This window comes from Halyomorpha halys, unplaced genomic scaffold (genome assembly GCF_000696795.3).
Source record: "Halyomorpha halys isolate HHAL.00 unplaced genomic scaffold, Hhal_1.1 Scaffold1882.1, whole genome shotgun sequence".
NCBI lineage: Eukaryota > Metazoa > Arthropoda > Insecta > Hemiptera > Pentatomidae > Halyomorpha > Halyomorpha halys.
In genome coordinates this window covers 93174-110895 of record NW_027107330.1, presented here as the reverse complement: position 1 = coordinate 110895, position 17722 = coordinate 93174, and the positions used below count along the sequence as shown (strand labels likewise).

At 30.4% G+C, this 17722-nt stretch overlaps 1 protein-coding gene across 2 annotated transcripts in view; it reads right to left on the bottom strand.

The window, feature by feature from the left end:
• The window catches only part of Pgm1 (phosphoglucose mutase 1), an 80272-nt gene that overhangs the window by 10533 nt on the left and 52017 nt on the right, over positions 1-17722 (bottom strand). For both annotated transcript variants that reach the window (XM_067045643.1, XM_067045642.1), the window contains exons 4-8: positions 7538-7656; positions 6363-6513; positions 4976-5166; positions 3216-3370; positions 2539-2649 (exon numbers count right to left, since the gene is read on the bottom strand). In XM_067045643.1, coding sequence (XP_066901744.1) covers positions 2539-2649; positions 3216-3370; positions 4976-5166; positions 6363-6513; positions 7538-7656 — 727 coding nt within the window. The remainder of the gene's footprint in view (positions 1-2538; positions 2650-3215; positions 3371-4975; positions 5167-6362; positions 6514-7537; positions 7657-17722) is intronic.

The window sequence follows — 17722 nt, the reverse complement described above, 5'->3', positions numbered from 1 at the left end:
ACATCAAAAATATATTATTTACTCAAAAAGAGCATATTACAACATATATTAACTTTAAATTGCATTTTCACTTTTAGTTTCACTTTGGCTTCTCACTCTCACATATCTAATTAACAGAAGCATTTAATACATAATATATAGTAATTGTACTAAAATGATATACTATTTAAGTACATAATATTTAATTAAATTGTATAGAAATGATGGACATATATAATTTAAGTTTATTTATTAAACATTCACATTGTCACAGTGAAAGCAAACAAATTTTCATTTTCACAGAGTCAACTATCATCTTTAACCATAGTAAAGACATAAAATGCATTAAAGAAATGAAGTTCATGGCTAATAGTTCTGGAACCAAGTGTATCATGATAGGTTTCCTTCAATATCAATTTGAAATTTCTTTCAAATTTTTTTCTGATATTATCATTATTTTTATATATCATTATTCGTTATATGAGGGATGATTTTACTCTCCAGAAAGTAAAAGATGTTTTGAAATAAACAATTCATAAATTGAAAAACTCAAAGTTCATTATATACATTTGAAAGGTACACTCTAAAGTTATTTTTCTACATAATCGTCATTCAAATTGAGACATTTATCATACTGAGGCACAAGTTTTTCAATACCCTCTCGGTAGAAATCTACCATCTGCGATTTCAACCACTGGTTTACACCGACATGCATTTCGGCATCAATATCAAAGCGTTGTTTACCGACCCATTTTTTCTTCGCTGGAAAGAGGTGGTGGTAATCACTCGGTGCCAAATCCGGACTGTATGGTGGATGGTCAAACACCTTCCCTCCAAAACCATCCAAGAGTGCCCAGGTACAATTGGCCATGTGTGGATGTGCAATGTCATGAAAAAACAACACCCTGGTGCTAAGTTTCACCAGTGCTTATTTTGTATGGGGGGGAGGTTGTAACTTTCTTAGTGTTTCACAATACCTTTCTGAGTTGATTGTTGCTCCACGCCCCAGAAAATCAACGAGAAGCACCTTGGAGTCCCAAAACACAGTACCCATGACCTTTCTTGCAGACAGTGTTTGCAAACACTTTCGTGGTTTCTTGGGAGAACGTATGTGTGCCCATTCCATCGACTGCTGTTTTGTTTCACAGTTCACATGCTTCAACCAAGTCTCATCCCCGGTTGTGATACGATCCAGAACTGCATTACCTTTTGTACTGTATCCTTGAAGAAAGATCAGGGGGTGCAGCCAGTCTTTGTTCCTTATGGTCTTCTGTTAGAATTTTTGGAACCCAACGAACACAAAATTTGTGGTAACCAAGCTTCTCCACCACAATTTGATGCACCAAACTGAAATTTAGGGAAAATGTTCCGACAGTTCTGTCATTGATTTGCATTTCAGATTATCAGTCACAAGGCAAGGCCGACCACTGCAGTACTCGTCGTGAACACTGATTCGGCCATTTTTAAAATCAATGTACTATTGCCTCACTTGGCTTTCACTCATTATCCCCTGCCCATAAACATCACAAAGCTAATGATAAATTTCAATTGGGCTGTTGTTTCGAGCCAACAAAAACCGAATCACCGCACTTTACAAGTGACAGGATTTTCTATTGCAGGGCACATTTTGATGACTCACAGAGAGCAAAGTCAGAAGTCAGGAACACACAGTCCTCATGCTACAACAGCTGGATGCGTACTGAATGTAGGAACGTTCAGACACCAAGATGGCGGTTCTACCCCCACCCACGATTGTACAATAGGCCAAAACGTCTGTTACTTCTGGACAGTCCTCGTAATACTTACAATTAAAATATTATGTTTCTGGTGAGGTGCCAAAGAACCACTGCTCTCCAACAGTAGGAACAGAAAGTTCACTCTATACTACATAGGTACACCTGTCAGGTCTTGATTACAGAGGTATGCCTTGATGCCTGATCAGAAGGGATTTAACAACATGGTTTTTAGTGTATATCCTTAAAACACACCCTCAGTGATATTTATCTTCTTTGATATTCCTGCAGAAATTCTAGAACAATATAGGCTCGGAAACAAACTGGAAACTTCGCGGTGCTCTCTTTCTTGAAGAAGTAGGCTAGAATGATGCCCTGTATGGAATGTTTGTATGCAGTTATAGTCGTAACTATGGTTGTAGTTATCCTATCCAAGTTGGAATTTATTTGTGTGTTGAGGGTGTAATGATTGGAGTTCAGATGTGTGTAATGAGTTAGCCCGCTATCTGTTGATTAAGAATTTCCTCAGGTCATGATGTTTGATTAGTCCCAGCAGGCAGGGCCATCTGTAGCTCAGGGAGTTGAGACATAGGTCTTTGCAGCCTGGGAACTGCATCGCACCGGTTCGAATCCGACCTGGCGGATGACTTTAATTTTTTCAAGTAAACATTTGTTTACACTAAACAAGGAATCATACAAAAAACTGCGAAAGATCAATTTTTTTTGTTTAGTTTTAATTTAAAACTTATAAAAAATGTATGAAGTAAGTTTACTGCTTATTAAAGTGGAGTTTAATAATATATTTAGAGATTTTTTATTACTTTACCCAAAACTTTCTTCACCACAGAGAGCAATTTTATTTTGATCCAAAAGATTACAAAAGAACTTCCAGCCTGTTGGAGTCTCATAAAATGGAATGTTTAGAGCTTCTGCTACCCTGTATAAATAAGTTCAAAAAACAATTAATTACTCATTCAGGTGTCAATATTTGTATTAATGGACTCTTTATCAATAATCATAAAAAATAATAAAGTATTTTAATTTTTTTTTATCAATTATTCAACAAATGATATTCTTATGACAGTGATTTTTTTATATTAAAGGATTAAATAATTGATGACATCCAAGTTAATATTCTAGAAACTTCAAGCATAAAATAGAAATTTTTGGGATTTGTTTTAGAAGAAGTTGTCAGTTAAACCTAATTAGCATCACATTTGTAGAGCATACAGAAAAAAACAAGGATAATCACTGTTTGGTGTTAATAATACAGACTAGAATATTTGCAAAGATCTCTTTAGACTAGAATGGATGGTTAGTGTTGTAAAAAAATTACAGAATTAAAAATTTAAATAAATTTTTTTTTTCAACATTATTAATATAGAATTTAATTTTGGAGTCCTGAGGACTCCATGAGACTTTGAGTGTACAATTACTGGTCACAAGGGTAAATGGTGAAGGCTCTAAATAAAATAGAATATTCAATAACCATTAAGAGATTACTTGTCTATGGCAGCAGCCGTTGGCATACTTCTTCCAAATCCTGTCACTTTATTCTTTTGAAAATATGGAATGATTCCAATGTGGTCAGCTAAAACTGCCAGAGAGTCACTAGGTGTAACAAAAAAAGCTTCCTTTCCTAATATCATGTTCCGATCCTGTTGAAACATAATAGTTCAGAGCATTTTAGTTTCATTTCTTTATTAATTAACTTAAAATAACACTTGTAAGAAGATAGTCCGGGTGGTGGTTAATAAAGATTTCAAAATAGTAGAAGAAAACTATGTATTGTTAACCATGTTTCCCCCCACTTTGCAGGGCTGTCAGATTGAAACAAAGATGACAACAAGTTGTCATTTATCATCTAAAACATTGGATAATAATAAATAGTTTTCTTCTACTATTTTGACCACCACCCGGTCTATCTTCCTACAATCTACTTCATACGGTTAACTATCTTCTTCCAATATTAATAGTAGCACAAATATTACTTAATTTATTAAACATATATGTTATAGGTAATGACTTTTTCTATCATAATTTTAATTTTAAAGTTGACTTTTCCATGTACTTAAAGTATTTATTAGTATAAATAAAAAGTTTCAGTCATATGTCATTAAAAATCACTTTTCTGCTATTTCTGTGGTTCTGCAAGCAGGACCTATTTCATTAAAAAAGTGAAAAACTGAAAAAAGATTTATGAGGAGTTGATAAATGTTGGTACTGGTATAGATTTATGAGGAATGTGAGATGAACAAATGTCTGCTAAATTTACCTCATATAATGGATTAAAACAGAGGAATGCTTTATCCTACCTCTTTTTTAATACAGCATCAAAATAGGCTAAAGAGATTCAGCCTTATAGACAAGAATAACTTCTTCCACCTTCAGATATATGACAATAATATTGACGTAATAGACAACTTATTTGATGTAGTTACTGAAGCACCTGTAGCACCTGTTGATGTGGCAAGAAAGTGAGGACACCATATTAATTAATCATAAAGTGTGAACCATGTATTATTCCCACTGTAGACTTTTCTCCCAGAATAAAATTATATTTCATATTAGTGAAAAGAAAACAAATTACATGGGTATTTCTGGAGAAATACCAGATCCAGGAAAAAAAAAACATCACAATGGGCCCTAGTAAGTTATCTTAGATTCAACATGCTATTGAGAAAATCAAAACACTTATCCAAGCAACAATATTGTATGAATCAGAAAATTGGACTGTCAGAGAGTAGTGTACAGGAACTGCAGGTAATCAAAATATTCTCTGTCAGATATTTTGCTGTTATGACAACCTACACCACCTGGTGTAGATGATCCAACTAAGAGATCTATGATCTCTTTTAAAGTATAGTTGTGCTGGAGGCTGGAAATCAGAATAGCTAATTTCATGCTGGAGAAAAAGGGTAAAAGGGCCAGGCATGTTGTCAGAATGGTCGATGGGTAAATACCAAAGTGATTATTGACAGAGTTCCTTTTTAATACAAGACTAGGTGGAAGACCAAAGTGATGTTGCAAGTGATCCTCTGAAGAACCTGAGAGTAAAAATCGAATACAGGTCTCACAAGACTGAGGTGGTAGAGCCAATTAGACTTTACTTCAAAGAATCACACCATGAGCATATTTCATAAAAATTAAAATTTAAAAATATCTTGTATGGGGTATATTATCATTTCAAATTCTTTAGGTCTATCTAAAAAAAAAAAAAAAGTATTATTAATACTACGTGGAGTGAAAAAAATAAATCAAACCCCATCTCCATCAAAGGCTGCACCAAAATCATGTTTTCCTTCTTTCATAGTATCCACTAAATCTTTGGCATACTCAAGGTTTGGATCTGGATGACCTCCTCCAAAGTCTCCCAATGGTACAGCATTTATCACACTTTTTTCTTCAGCACATAATTCATTTTCGAATATTTCTTTAGCATATGGTCCAGTTACTGCAATTTAATACTTTGTTAAAAATATTTTATTATTAAATATCATTTATTTTTACTTTTAAGTTTGAAAGAAAAATAATAATAATGAAGGCTTAACAAACCCGAAGGTTCGATGCCGATAACACGAAACGCTTTCTGCATACAACCTTCCTGTGATGCCCCTCAAAATCCATTTCAACTGAATCAGTTTTAAAGCAATCCTCCCATCTACATTTTGGTATACCCCTCAGACGTTTATCCGTTGGTTCAGTGATTATTAACATTTTAGAGATCCACTCGTTACTAAGCCCTACAACCTTACACGCCCATTTTATATGCTACAATGCTATAACTTGAATTATATTTACCAGGTGTAGGTCCCTTAATTCAGCATTGTGTAATCTTCTAAATTCTCCCGTTAATTCATCGTTTTTCGGTTTGAATATTTTGCATAATATTGAATGAAAAATAAACCAAAAAAATCTGGAAATTGTTTTACAAAGTTATCAGCTAAAAATATTATACATCAGTGGTCAACCCAATAAAATAGGAATATGTTTAGAGATTATTCTTATTTCAAATGCAATACATTTTAAAAATCCTGTTTATTTTAAATAATTTATTATTTCATTGAATAATTCATTTCTTTCAAATTATGATTAAATTTTGATCTACAAAACTAAATCAAAACACCCAGCTAGTAATAAACAAAAAATGAAAAATGAAGAAATCTACTCCTCATGAAGTATTTGAGTGGACTTTTTAGGAACAAATATATAAAGCAGCATAGCAAAATCTCCAAACGGAATTTACAAATCAGAAGACTTTTTTAAATTTAAAAATATTTTTTATTTTATCTAAATATTTTTCAAGTATCTCCTGGCAAAACCACATATATGTTGTTTAAGAAAGTATCATACTATTCATACTGCTAAGATAATATACTTTTTTTCTGTTTTTAGTTATATATACATATATTTTTTTTTAAATTTTAATACTCCATATATTGTCTTAAATTAAAGTTATACATTTTCTAAGAATTTAACTGTTCTTACTAAATGAAAAAGAGAAGATAATTTTAAAAAATAAATAAATAAATAAAATAAAATGCAATTATTGTAGAATTAAATACAATGTGAACAAGAAAAAAAATTAATAATAATTTAGAAATGATTTTGGAAAATAAAAAAAATATGAATATTTAGTAAATACTTCACCTGCATTCATACAGTCAATGACAATTTTAAAGGGCTCTTTTGGATCTGATAAAAGGTTTTTGAGTTTAGGGAAATCAAAAATTTCCTTCATAAGGTCAACATAAGATTTGACTGGATCTATGACTTGCAAAACAAAATCTTCATTTCCTATCTGAAAACCAAGAATGAAAAAAAAATTAATCCTGTATTGCCAGTATAATTTATTTAAGTGAATTACAATACAAGTAAAAGAGTGATTTAAGGCTCTATATTATACAACTAGAAATTCTCACCCTTTTTTTACATTATGACACACTTTTATTAATGTAGAACTTTGGCAGTACAATACCAATAAGATAAATTAAAAGAATTTTATAGTGAAACTTCCTAACATTGGCAATATGTTATTTCTAGTTTAGTAATTGAGGCAATATCTAGCAGTAGGAGCACACTTCAATAATCTTGTGGTATTTTTGATTGAGAATCTAATCTACATTTCCAAAAATTCATCTATGAAATATTTCAATATTTTCTAATTAATTATTTAGTGAACACAATTAATGAAATCTCATGTTATTGTAGTTTACAATAACTTTTTTTATTGAGAAAAGACTAAAATTTTAAATAAATTTGTAAAATGAGGACAATTACTGTTAGGGCAGCACCTCTGCAGGATCTAAATTAAACAACCAATTATATACTGCTACTAAAAACTTTTAATGGAACTTTGATGAATATAATTATTCCTCTTTAAAGACACAAAACAATAACATTTGTATTAAGGAACAAAAAATTGAGAAGCTTTAATAATGGAAATTGAATAAAAATAATATTTTTTTTTTTTTTTTTTATAATTCACACATTTCTGAATGTGGGTGTTAATTTAGATTAATATAATATTATAAGAAACCTATTGAATATCTGCCTAAAGGTTATTTTATTAATTGTTACATAAGGAGATTTATTTATTTCTTTTCAATGTTTAGTTTGATATCCCTAAGACTTCTTATATATGAATAAGATAAAAGAAATATTTTTTGTTCTACTATTTTTATGTTAGAACTAAGATAAACACAGACTATTTATATTTACCATTCTAGTTCAATTCAACAATGACAATGAATAGACAATATCTATATGAACTACATTAATTAAGATTTATTGTTTACACTTATTTATATTAAATATTTACAGACCTTATAGAAAAATTCACCAATGCGATTTAGTTTAATGTTCAAATCTGGAACGATCGAATATTCAGTGAGTTCCTTTGATATCTCAAAAACCTTATCAGTGAATGAAGTTGGTGCAGCACCTATTCAAAAAATAATTCACATTATACCTTATGTCTTGAGGTATACATAGAATCAGTGACCGAATGGTAACTTAATAGAGAAAGGAGGGATTCATAAATCATATCATTATAAAAATTAAATGTTATTCAATTTTAATCTGAGATTTTTCTGGGTTTTAAATGAGTAAATAAATCAAGAAAGTGATTACAATTAGGATGTATGAATGGAGGATAGTAGCTCCTGTATATTGTTATATTTTTTGGAATTTATAATTCTTCTTTTTTTGAATCCCAACACACATTTTACATTTCAGGTAAAAGAAAATATTTTTATTTTATTAATTTCTTCTTCAATAATTTTCAATATTATATTTTTTTTATTATTATTTATTAAGTGGAATATTGCCCATCATTATCATCTTTCTTCAATCAAATGTAAATTTGTCACAGCAAACTTTTTCATTCGTTTTACAATTAAACATTACATAATTCTTAAATATTTAAAAAAAATTATTTTTACTGTACAGGATGTACAATATCAATTGGTTCAGATATTTATCATGGCCAACATAAAAAATGCCAGAGGAAAAATTTGTATGCCTACATTGATGGTTCCATCTATCTCTATTTTTCTTTAACTTTAATGCAACACACATGGCAAAATAAGTGAGTATGCTCACAACACCTTTTTAGTACTCACATTTATAGTCATTAAAATATAATGAAAGACTGTAAAATGCATTCCATAATCTTCAAAATTGAAAATTTTACATAGTTTTAAAATCTTATATCGTTAATCATAATTATTTTCCAGGCACTTCAAATGGAATCTTGAATATGGGTCATTCTTCAAATTTGGTGCCAAAGTTGGTCTACTTGGTGACGAAGAGTTTTATACTTCCTTCTGGTTCTGATCTTCTTTCAGCACAAAATTATCCTTCTTAAAGTTATATTGGTAGGAATTTTAATAATCTCTAAAATAATTTTAATGTTTGTTGAAAATAAATCAAAGAGGGCAACCATCGTAAAAGAGGTGCCTAATATTTTTGCCAGCAATCCCAGAAGGCAGATACTATCATAGCAAACCTCTTCACCACCTCTTATATTTCTCTATTTATCTTCAATTATTAAGTTTATGCTCGTTTTTCAAGTTTTATTTACAATAATTTGTTGTGATAATAAGTAATAAACATTTTTAAAGTAATGATTGAATTTTATGAAGTAGAAATAAAATGGTGGGGTGTTTCTTGGAATGATGTGGAATTACATATCTGTCATTTACCCAACATTCCAGAATGGACTGTTTATATGAATGTATATATATATATGCATGTGTAATGGGCTGAGGTCTGCTCCCCCTTTGCGAAATCCTGCATATGCCCATGTGGGCACACCCCTGGTTGGATCAGCTAATGATGGACTCATCATTTATAAAGAGGAAAACTCCTGTGTATTATATGCAATGCAATATGCATGGTATTAAAGGCTATCGAAAAAAAGAAAAAAGCTTCTTTGAGCTTTGTGAATTTAAAAATGAAACTTGGAGGGTATCAGTTGTGATAAGTTATGTTTTTTGGTAATGAAGTCAACTTCGTAACAATTCCAGTTCATCCTCATTGCACTTAGCCATGGAATTTCTAATGAAAAGGGGTATTTCCAATGAAGGATTCTCAAAATGAAATGACTAGACAACCAAAACTTCATTTATGAGGACTAAACTAAGACCAACCAAGTTTATTTTAGAAATTCTCAAAATTCAGTCTTGAAAAAGGCGGTTTCAATAGAGTACTGAGCATCCTGTAAACGATCCCCATCACTTATTCTTATGAGACTAACTACCTTAAGCATTAAGTCTCAAGTTGATGGATCATTCAGGTTACAAGAGTATTCATTTGTAGTTGTAAATGATAAGTTTAATATATATTTCCAAGATATTAGTCCATAAACGTCAAGTGACGTTGTTGATGTCATGATAGTATTCCGAGAATGTTGAACCTATGGGTAGGGTCAAGATTTTACCGCATGGCGCTTTTCAACAAAGATAAAAAAAATCAGAAGAGAGCGTAAGGGGGAAAGGAGCACGGGGTCTCCATTTCTGACGGCCATTTGCTAGGGGCGGCAAAATTCCAAGAAATCCGATTTCGCAAAAACATTGAAGTTGAAAATGTCCGCAATCATTACCATTGCACAAAGTTAACAACATTTCTACATTGCTTAAAGTCAATCATAAAATGTATTTATTGAAATTTTCCTTTGAAAATAATTAAATTAACTAATTGAAATGTAAAATTTGATAAAAAATCATAATATTTTTGGTGACGATAATAAATTTTAATTTTTAAATATAATGGTAATGATATATATATTTCCTACCACCAAAATAAGCAGTTTTAGGAAATTTGTGTTATCGTTACACCTTGTAAATTTTATTATTTTTTAAAAAAAGACTTTCATTTAATTAAACTCAGATTATTTTTTTTTTCACTTTACATATTAAATTAAATATATCTTAGTAGTTTGTAAATATTTTTTCTAAAACAGTAATTCTTAAAAAAATATTGTTCACCAGATAATTGTTTCTCAAAACAGGAGGCATATGACGGCTTATTCTGTTCCAGACTACAACTTAATTAACATGAACTTAAAGCTTATTAAATTAAGAAGTTTATCTAAAAGTGTGGAACCCATAGTCCAGTAGGAGGCTTATGAAAAAACAAATAAATAAAATCGCAAATAAGGTATGATTTAAAAAAAAAAAGAATTTAGATTTATTTAGCCGCTTTGAAAGTTCCTTTTAAATGATTTTAACGAAGGAAAATCACCAGGGAATCCAGTTGGCGTCGAATCCCTTCCTCACTGGAAGTTTAAAAATAAATTTTTTCTTGAAAACTTTTTCCTACAACATATAGTGTGATAGGCACCTTGATTATTATGCCCTTAATTAAAAAGGAAATTGTATTTCAAAATCTATATTATTAAAACTACATTTACAAGATCGTAATTTTCGAATATATGTAGAATATCAATTCAAAGATTGAGTTATTTAGATAAGCTGTATTTTTTCGATTAGGTATATGGAATTAACCTAGTGCACAGGTGAGCCCTGTCAACTCCCTCAGAAAATTCCTGGATTCATCAACGAGGCCAATTCTACTAGTTATTGAAAAAAATTTAGGCTCGTTTACTAAGTTGGAATTATCTTACTTAAATAATTCTTTCAGTTATTCATTCCTTTCGACAAAAAAACGTAAGTTGCTTTGAAAATCTCAAAACTTAAATTTGCCGTTGTTCAGAGAAGAGTCGGATCATACACTAGAGGAACTTTTTTGTTGCTATTGAAGTCTAATCTACAATTACCTCCTGGCCTATGGTACAACAATCCTGATACATCCTGTATGTAGAAGGAGAACTGTGTGTAAAAAGCATTCCTTTCAACAGACAAATATTTTAAGTAGATATCAATTTAATTTGATACAGGGTTGCGAAAGATAAGAGGTGACTGGAACGATCTCATAAAAACCTCCTGTTTCTACCCTCTACCTTAAAAAACAAAACAATAAAATACAATTTATTACTGAAAATTCTTGGAATCATTTTACCAATCACTATTAAAAAATCTGAATTAGCTAAGCCAACTTCTTCCACTTGAAAATGACAGGCTCTTTTTCTTTTTACTTCCACTGTCTATATGGGGAAAATATTGCGATCGTGCAAAATTTCTAATTCGAGATTTCAACGAGAAATACTCGTTTTGAAGTCTCCTGAATCAAAATAATCTAGTTCAAAATGGCGTGCGTGTGAGACCGACCTAGCTCAAAAAACGAAAAGTCGAAAGAAACTGAAATTAAGTAAAGGCGGGTTTTTACCTGGAATGTGACATCAACGTTTTCGATAAAATTGTTCGTCCTAAAGTGGCACTTTATGGAATAGATTTTCAATTTTTTTCGGTTTTCTTCAAAACGATTTTGATTTAACTCAGTGAATCAATGAGCAATGGAGTGTTCTTTATTATAAGGCAAGTCCTATCCTTATTGAAAAAGTCTAAAGGTCACGAATGCCAAATTTTCAAAAAAATCTTTCTCTAAAGTAGCTTTCATTTTGTAAATTAAAAACAAATCACCAGTTCTCATTGTTAGCAATGACAAACAATGTTTAAATAAAAATTATTACAGAATTTATGAATGACTGAAGGATAAAAAAGGAATAACATACATACATCTGATGCGAACGGGAAAAGCCGAGACCGCCCGACGTTTCTCGATTGCATGACAGCTTTCGGTATCGTTAGTTAAACTAATGTGTTACGGCGGGTAGGGTTTCAAAAGGAACCTTTGATAGCCCAACCGTGAAGAGTAATAAAAATAAAAGAAAATAACTTTTTTTTTTTTTTTCCCTACGCCATAGGAAGTAGGCTATTACGCCATTTTCCCTCTCGCAGCCCAATACAATTTTACTCTATCTCTTAGTTGGTCCGCATCCTGCTTAACATCTTCTAGACCAACACACGCCAAAAGATGGTCCCCATCCATGTCCCCCATGTTGCATAGAAATGAACTGTCGAATTTTAATATTGTTGTATTTTAAATAATTGAAAATAATAAATTGAAAGCATTTGAAAATAAAATATACAAAATTACAAACATTTAAACTAGAAAAAAAAAACCTAACCAAACTATTGCAATAATTAAAATTAAGGTTTAACGAAGAAAACAAATGCTCTATATCATCGTGGGTGATGGATTGGGCCCCATCTGTGGATCGGTTGTTTATATCCTCGTGGAGATAGTTTCGAAAAATTACCCTCTTTCGGCTGATCCTCATGGAGGATGAGCCAACTTCGGTTGTAGTCCGCCCGCCGTGGTGAGAAGTGATGTAGATGGCTTGACTGTTTTGAGAAGAGACAGTCAAGCCGGTGTATAAACAAACAAGGTGTCATCTTTACATCTGGTGTACAAATATTAACAACCGAGAGTAGATTTTCTTTTTTTTTTTTTACATAATAGCAACTATGTCTTATATAAACGATTATTATTAGAAAATATGTTGGCCGCAACAGTTGTACTTTTTAAAATGTAAAATTTATATTTATTATTAACACCTCGAGAAACCTTAAAATACGGATTTTTATTGCAATAGAAAATTTTTAAAAAAATTCATTATTTTCGTCTTCCTTGGTCTTTAGATTTTTATTTCGAAAACTACAAAAATAGTGATAACTTCAATACGAGTCCACTAATTTACACCAAACTTTGGGATGTGAGTAGGGAGGGGAGGGGAGGTGAGTGAACATTGTGTTATGCGCAAACAACACCAGAGTTTTGAAAATTGCTGTTATGGGGAATATGTACATTTTTTTAATCAAAAATATCTCACTTAATATATTAATTACACTAAGCCGAAAATAATCAGTCCATCAACAGATTCCTAGCAGCTACACATAGTATCCTTTTTGTTTAGTATTATGGGCCCAGAAAGGCTTGCAGACTATTCACTGACACAGGAAACGGGGCCACCATTGATCGACCCAGTTACCCACTGTGGGGGAGTTCTTGTCTGGCTATTAACCTTCTTTTGCAGATCAAAGACCCTTAGAGGAGAGCTCTGTTTGTCCTTCAACACCCAACAGGCTCACACCAAAGAAAATAACTATATTGTGTGATGTTGAAAACTTATTTTAAAAATCAGTGGGTATCGTTTAGATTAAAAATGAGAAAGATGATTCATAACAATACTTTTGTTTCCTCATTAAAGAAGATAGGGAAGCTTTTTAATAATGACTAAAAAAAAAAAAAAAAAAAAAATTGGTTCAAATCCATGTCAGGGACAAAACACCTGCTCTCATTGATCCGATTTTTTTAAAAAATGTCCAGGAATTAAGGTAGATAGTACCTTCATATTCCTATATTCATAATAAATATATAGTAATAAACTATATTTCGAAAAAGCTTGTCCAATGTTTCCTAAATTTGGCATTAGTTTTATAATGCCCATGTAATTAAAAATGCTATTAAATTGCATACCTTACTTTCGCTTGCCCATCGAAACAATAATTTCTTAAATACGCCCTTTTCATAGATTTTATTTTCAAACGATAAATCATTAACTTGAAATATATATTTAAGTACTCCTAATTATACTTAATTAAATATAATTATGTACCAAATAGAAATGTGAATTTCCAGAAAATGAGAACTTCAAGGAAATGCAATGTGCAGAAAACAAAATAAGGGAATATAAAAAAAAGAGAATATAAATGGTGACGAAGCTATTTTAACCATGTACTACAGACGTTTTTCTTTTTCGTCCAGTATAAATTATTTATAGAAAACAAAAATTAACTTTAAACAAATAATAAAAACGAAATTTCGGATCTTTAAGTTATCTTATTTAGAATGTTACCAATGGACAGTTTCTCTACATGTCTGTATCACTCCATTATTAACTTATATCAAATTTACAAAGATGTATTTTTCTGTAAATACAGTTGTAAATATCGATAAATAAATTAAAAACAATTATCTTATAATTAATCAATTTTATATTATAATACATAGTTTCAGTATCAATACAGCAACTCTCCTAGGCCATTACCTCTGAAGTCGTCAGAAACTACATACTATCATTATTTTATTTGTATTATTATGCACATAAGTTCTTGGAAGATCTTAGTGTTTCTTTCCGAGGGCTTATGTTGCAAGTCATCATTTGTTAAAGTTATCATTGTTTTGCGGTTAGTGCAGTTGTTAGGATGACTAAGTACTTATGCAGCACTTGTAATATAGAATGGCCCGTTCGTTATCTTATGTAACACTGGAGTTTTTTAAACAGAATACGATGACATCAGAGTTCGAGTTTTACTAAATTCTGTTCATTGTGTTCATATTGGTCATTTATCAGCAAAACGTTATAATCGCTCTAAGTAAAAATTAAACATAGGGCATGTAGTTGAGTGTTCTAAGGGAACATTTGAAGTTCAATAAGGATACTCAATTATATTAAGCGATCATCGTCGCCCCGCCGTAACCTTAATCTACGACCAGGTGGGTCCCTCGAGCACAAATGTTTTGAATAGTATTCATATTTTAGTTTTTTAATTCCTGTCTTTATACAAGACTGAAATGATAAGAAACTGCTCGTAGATTTCGATTACTACAACACCTACTTAACAAACGCTCTAAACTTCCCATTCTTCCAACTATCTAAACTTCCAATTATTTCAAGGAAATTCACACCCAAAATATACAAATCCATAACAATGCAAACACGAGTCAATCGAATCAATATTGGGCACATACAACGGATCTTTTATTTTCCCATATTTCGTATTTGAATTAGGTTGTTTGTTATTCCAATCCATTTATGTTATCTGAATCTCATACATATATGATAATAAATTAACAATTGAGTGGAGTAGATATAATTCTAAATTTTAATATGCCCAAAAATACTCTACCATTTTATACAGATTAGTTATTTATATTAATATATAATTATAATTATTATTTTTATATGATTGAGGAGTCAATAAAAAGTAGTTAGTTCCCTCTTTGAGCGTTTTTCAACTAAACCGCATTTTTAGAAAAAATGAGTCTTTTTTTTCATTTCTCATGACGCAAAAAGTGAGTAGATTTAAACATTTTCAGATTAGTCCAAGAGCTCAGGAAAAAAAATTAAGTTGCACAAGTTGTTTGATGAAAACTATATATAGTTAGTAGTCAAAACTACTAACCATAGTTCGTAATAAAAAAATTGTGGCTGCTTCAAAACGTTACAAACAATTAATTTTTCATTCGGAACTCCATATCCTTAAAACTACCTACAACAGTAAACAAACTAAGCAGAAAATCATTTAATGTTGAGTAAATTTTCTACAAAATGAGCCCAATATAAATATTATAGCAATACTACTCCTAAGAACAACTTACAAATATCTATTAGCTTTCAATTGAGGAGTGGTAATAGCAGTTTTTATGATATCCGCCAAGATAAAATTACAAAATGTTTATGAAATGCTATATCTCAGGAACTATTAGGCATACACAAGCTTATCAGCACTCAAATTAAAGCTAATATGCTATATACGTTTGCCTTCGTAGGAGCATCACTTTTCATAATATTTGTCGAAATAATTTCACAAAATATTGATTTTATATAACTTGGAAAAAATTTTGCTTTTTAAAAACTGTATCTCGAAATCTTTTCGTAAAGAGGTCTATTAGGGCTCATGTTATACAAAATTTACTTTACTTTAAATAATCTGCTATGAATGAATTAATATTTAATGTTGTAGGTAGTTTAGAGGATATGCTGTATAGAATAAAAAAAATGAACGAAAATTTAAGTTTTCCTCGAATTAAATAAGCTTTGGGATGTACGTTTAATATTGCAATATTTCCTTTTTAATGGCATTTACTCTATCTCTTGTACAGTCAAAGAAAAAATTGAACTATTTTCTAACAGGGAATAATCGCATATTAATTTTTTTTTTCTAGAAGAACTCAAAAATTTTCTGTATCATATGGAACATCCACCATTTTTTATTCTACGTGCCCATAGTTGGCAATCATAAATTTTGACTTTTATTTGTAAAAAAGTTTTTATTAAAAAAATAAAAAATTGGGGTGAAATGATAGGACACAGCCACTAATGGTAACTTAATGGATGTAGCCCCTATCTCAGAAATACGTTGGACTAGCCTGAGATGTGTGCTCCAACAATCAGAGATTTCACTACCAGCAGAAACTGACTACATCGATATGAAGGATTTCGAACGGAAGGATGACTAATTTCTTTGCTTTATACAACATTATATATTATTGTCTAACAACGTATAAAATATTTTCTAATTGTTATTAAAAAGTTTTTAAACAATTAGTTCTGGTTATCGTATTTTATTATTATTATTATATTATGTAGTTTATATTTTTGTTAGTTATTGAAGTTGTATGTGTAATTTTGAGTGTACCAGTTCATCTTTTTTATCTAACTTCCCCACTCTGAGGAGAAGAGAGCAGGTTCCGGATGACCCAACTTAATTTCTTAATTGTAATATATCTATTTAAAAGAAAAAAGTTATCTCAATTACTAAATTTGAAAATGCATTTTTTAATTTACAAATTTTTCAAAGAATCCATCTACCTCATTATATCTGCTTTCAATTGTATAAAAATGATTTTTGTTGTTAACGTTTACAAAAATGAATGAGTCTAGGCAGTAGAGATTTATTTATTATTATTTTGTATTATATGTATACATATGTATTTTATTTTTTGTCATAAACATATTTTATAAATATTTACAAAAATCATCGACTGTTGTTTAGCATCTATTATTAGTCAAGTATAAACAGCTTAAGAGATTTAACTATACCTAGAAGTAAGTATTGATTAATTTTTGTCAACGGATTCTTACGTAAAATATTTTTAAAATTATGATAAAAAGTTTATCTCCCCCTGAAGGTCCGTCTATATTCCTAAAATGTAATTTTTTTTTAAATGCCCGTAGTTTATTTTTAGGTTTATTGCCAATAACTTCTTAATCATTACCAGTAGCAAAATTATCATTATTGAAAACTTAATAGTGCATTTATATTTATTAATACTACAGGATTTATTGCCTTTAAACATAAAAATATACGGTGACATAACCACAAGAAGTAATAAACTCATCTTTAGAAATAGTTCTATAAAAACATCCATTGAAGGATTAGTTTGCAATCACTACTAGTTTTACTCGCAATTTACTCAACTATATTTTACTATTAAATCATAATAAATTAATTAAAGTATAATTTATTAAAATTATAACTCGCTGAGTTCTGAGGTATTTATATCCCCGCATTGTTTATTAGTATCGCATTTTTTTTTATACTTTGTTATTATCTCCTTGGTTTAATTCAATATGTAAGTAAGACTTCCCACCAACTTAATTTTAAATAAATAAAAACAATATCTATTAGTTTAGATGATAGTAATTATTATTTAAACAGTAATTAACAATCATGAGTTTTCCCGAGTCAATGAACTCTTTTCAGTTTTAAAATAGAACCGATTCTTTTACGTTAATAAGTCAAGGTCGCCCACGAGAC